We start from the raw sequence: 3,617 nt of genomic DNA on the forward strand, positions 1-3,617 counted from the left end.
AACCTTGCATCATTTTCTTCCCAAAGGCTCTCAGCCTGGACACCCCACAGACCTTGTGCTTATCATCGTCACCAGAATCCTCCCTGCCACAGCCACCTCCTGTCCCAAAGGCATCCTTCGGTGGCATTTCTTCATGTGCAAACACTAGTGATAAATTAAGTGAATGTGTTGCCACTGTACACATTGGCACTGATCCGTTTTCCATCACAATGAGGTCCTTCCCAACTCTAACTCTAACCAGGGCAGTTAGGCCATCCCAGCTCCTCATTCTCACTGACATTCTGCGTCTAGAAAACAACACAGGCAGCAAATGCTGAGTTAGCCGGCGGTCAGTCATGGAGGCAGAGAGCATGTGAGGTTTTGGAGCAGATGGATTTTGCAATGGAATCTGGTGCTTCTAGAATCATTAGAAGGGCCGTTGGGAGTGAAGGGAAAAGCACCCCTGGAAGTCAGGATATCAGGAAGTTACAGAAATCGCTAGAAACCATTGCCGATGATGCTACTTGTCAGCATGGGAGTGGACAGCACTCAGGAGGAGCTGGCAGTCTGAGGTGCTGTCTGGGTGTCCCTGTGCCCATCCTCGCAGCCACACCTTGAGAGCAGTGGCTTCTCCCTGGACCTGGCCTGCCAGGTCCCACCAGTGCCTCTCCCATAAGTGGCATGTAAACCCGAGTGCTGTGGCAATAGAACTGGGACATGGAGTTTCCAAGCTTCCAGCCGATGCGATGCCAGTGAGCCGAGAATGCCCATATCTGACACACACTGTTAAAGATAGACGATGATAATAGAACTTCCTTCAGATGGCAGTTGTGAGGCTCATGTGAAGCCTCAGTGCAGAGTGCGCCATATGGCGAGCCCTCGATAATTGCTGGTTTACAAAAAAGTGTCAAAACTGAAATCAGAATGGCTGCTTGTCTTATTTCTAACCCCTGTAAGGAGCCTGGCTGCTCCTGAGCGGTGGGGCCCAGCCCGCCCGCTCTGGCGAGGTTGCTGCCTCTCCCCATCCGGCCTGTTTGTCAGGTCCTCCCTGGGCTGAGAGGAGGTTCCGGAGAAAGGTGCAAGTTCTCAAGGGAAAACTGTGGCAGGGAGTAACGCTGAATTTTAATATGGGATTCCCAATGCTCTGCAGATGTGAGGACTGACGGACAGTCGGAGATGGGTCAGTCCTCTTATGGAAGCACAAGCCCCAGGCCCCGCCTGGCACCCCTGTCCAGAATGGGATCCGAGAAGCTGGGGCCGGGTCTCTGTAGCCTTGTGCTCAAATGCTGCAGGCAGCCTGAAACAGGAAGAATTGGGGCACAGCTGAAATCCAAACGGGAAAGCAAACAGCTAAGATCCATGGGGAACAATGTCTGTTTCTTAATCCGTCTCCTGCCCCAAATAGGTCTGCTCTCCTCCCCCAACTTGTGTTGACGTGTCTGTTTCTTTCCCTGGCAGCAGGTGCCACCAGGCCTTCAACTAGGTCAGGGGCAGTGATGAGCCCACACAGGCCCTCAGGCCATGTCCTCCCCTCGCCCTGCTCTCCAGGCTCCTCTCTTCATCCCCTCCCTGCAGCCCAACTGAGTGCTGTCAGAGGCCCCCATCCTTCCAAGGCAGCCAGGGACCCACTCGCCCCTGCTGTTTCCCCTGGGAAATCAAGAATGATATAGTTTGCCCAGAATAACTCAGCTGGGAAGTGGCAAAGCCCAGGCCCACAAGGACCAACTGCACATCCCTAGCCACCATTGTTGGCTTTCCTCCCAGCCTGCTGTGTCCCTCCCTGTGTCTCGGGACCATCTCTGCCCAGGACCAGGTCCTGATGGTGCCTTTCTCCCCACAGGTCCTGTCAGAGAATGGCTACGGCCCGATCACGACCGACATCCGGGAGGGACAGACATTCTACTACGCCGAGGATTACCACCAGCAGTACCTGAGCAAGAACCCTGACGGCTACTGCGGCCTGGGGGGCACCGGGGTGTCCTGTCCGCTGGGCATTAAAAAGTAACATCTCCCCATGTGGCTGGCCCTCGAAGTCACAGCTGAACGCTTCAGACAAATTGGGCAGTTCCGTGCTTCATGTCACTGGCTTTTAGAAACGCAGGAAGCAAAGAGGGCTTGGTAAACACCTGGTTTGTTGAGGTGTGATTTACATGAAGCGCCATGCCAAGCTGATAACACGTAATTTATCTCCTAATCAGCTGTGGTGGGAGTAGAGCTGTGAAATTCTTTGGATCATTTGGGTCTGAATGAGGATAATGAATACTCTGTGTTCACTTTTCTCCTGCTGGGGTGCCTGCCATGGAAGCCAGGGAAGGAGGGGAAGATGTTGGGCCGGATGGGGCATGCTGGAAATCCTCCATCTGAGCCTAGGCCCCTCACACATCCTGTGCCCTCCAGTGCCTTAAAATTCGCAAACATTTATAGCCTCAACGAATCATTCCCTGAAATACTTTGCTCTCTGGCCTTGTACATGTGTAAGGCGCGCTCTCTCTCCTCGGCCCTCCTGTGGCAGAGAACATGGGCGTGAGCTTGACGAATCCTAATGCGCTGCTTACAGCTATGAGAATTGCTTGTTCTAATAAAGGCTACAATCTAATAATACAAACTGTGTGATGTCTCATCTGTCTTTTGCTTGTTTGGGTAGGATATTCCTAAGCATTGTTAGATAAAGGCCTGAGTCATTCTTCCCCAAGTGGGAAATAAGATTGAAATTTTGGAAAACATGTACACCTCTGGCTCTTTGCAACTTTAGTAAGAATAACTGGTTTTCACATACATGATACAGCTATCACATTGGGGACTATGCTAGTGCAGAGTCTTTATACTCAAGACAAGAAGAGGTGGGGGCCTGAGCAGTAACCATGTAACCACATGAATAAATAAGACAATCATGGGCCCTGAGAAGTGACACGGAGGTGATTGGTAGCAGAAGGTAGTAAGTTGTGTCTGAGGTTGTCGCCTCGAGGGCTGTCTCACCCACTCTGGTCAGTGGAGGCCTCTGCAAAAAGGTGAAGCTTAAGTTGACAACTGAATGATCTTAATGATGCAAAGGAGACATGGAAACACAGGTTGTGGGAGGAGCGCAGAGCTATGTGGGGCAGGAGACGGATTAGGAAATAGACATTCCTCCCCATGGATCTTAGTCTGTCTCTTTCTTGTCCCTCTGGGATTTCTGCTGTCTCCTAAGCACAGATACACCTAATCACCGTCAGCTCCCCCACTTTGGTTACTGGAAGGAAATGCCTTCTAAATAGAACCACCAGGACATACAAATGGCAAAGACAGAGAGGAATGTGTACTGATGCAGAAACAAAAAGGCCAGGGCTGGAATAGTGTGAATTCATAAGGGTGGCGCCTCCATAGTGGGAGCTCCCTCACTTGGTCATGTGAGGACACAGCTCCGAGGCTGCTGTCCACCCTCCAGGAAGCAGGCTCTCACCAGACACCAGACCTGTTGGCACCTTGATCTTGGACTTCTCAGCCTCCAGAACTGTGAGAAATAAATGTTTGCTACTTAAGCCACCTAGTTTATGGTATTTTTGTTACAGCAGCTCAAGCTGACTGAGACAGTGGCCTGTGCTGATATCTTTTTGTTCCTCCAGATCCAGACTCAACACTTCTTCATTTTATCTTGCTCT

At 51.3% G+C, this 3,617-nt stretch overlaps 1 protein-coding gene across 3 annotated transcripts in view; it reads left to right on the forward strand.

Annotated features, from left to right (window-relative positions):
- Positions 1 to 2,584, forward strand: part of MSRA (methionine sulfoxide reductase A) — a 388,021-nt gene extending 385,437 nt beyond the window's left edge. For all 3 annotated transcript variants that reach the window (XM_006774771.2, XM_006774773.2, XM_006774772.2), the window contains one exon: positions 1,820 to 2,584. In XM_006774771.2, coding sequence (XP_006774834.1) covers positions 1,820 to 1,984 — 165 coding nt within the window. In that variant the 3' untranslated portion in view covers positions 1,985 to 2,584. The remainder of the gene's footprint in view (positions 1 to 1,819) is intronic.
- Positions 2,585 to 3,617: the final 1,033 nt, after the last annotated feature.

This window comes from Myotis davidii, unplaced genomic scaffold (assembly GCF_000327345.1).
Source record: "Myotis davidii unplaced genomic scaffold, ASM32734v1 scaffold524, whole genome shotgun sequence".
Taxonomy (NCBI): domain Eukaryota; kingdom Metazoa; phylum Chordata; class Mammalia; order Chiroptera; family Vespertilionidae; genus Myotis; species Myotis davidii.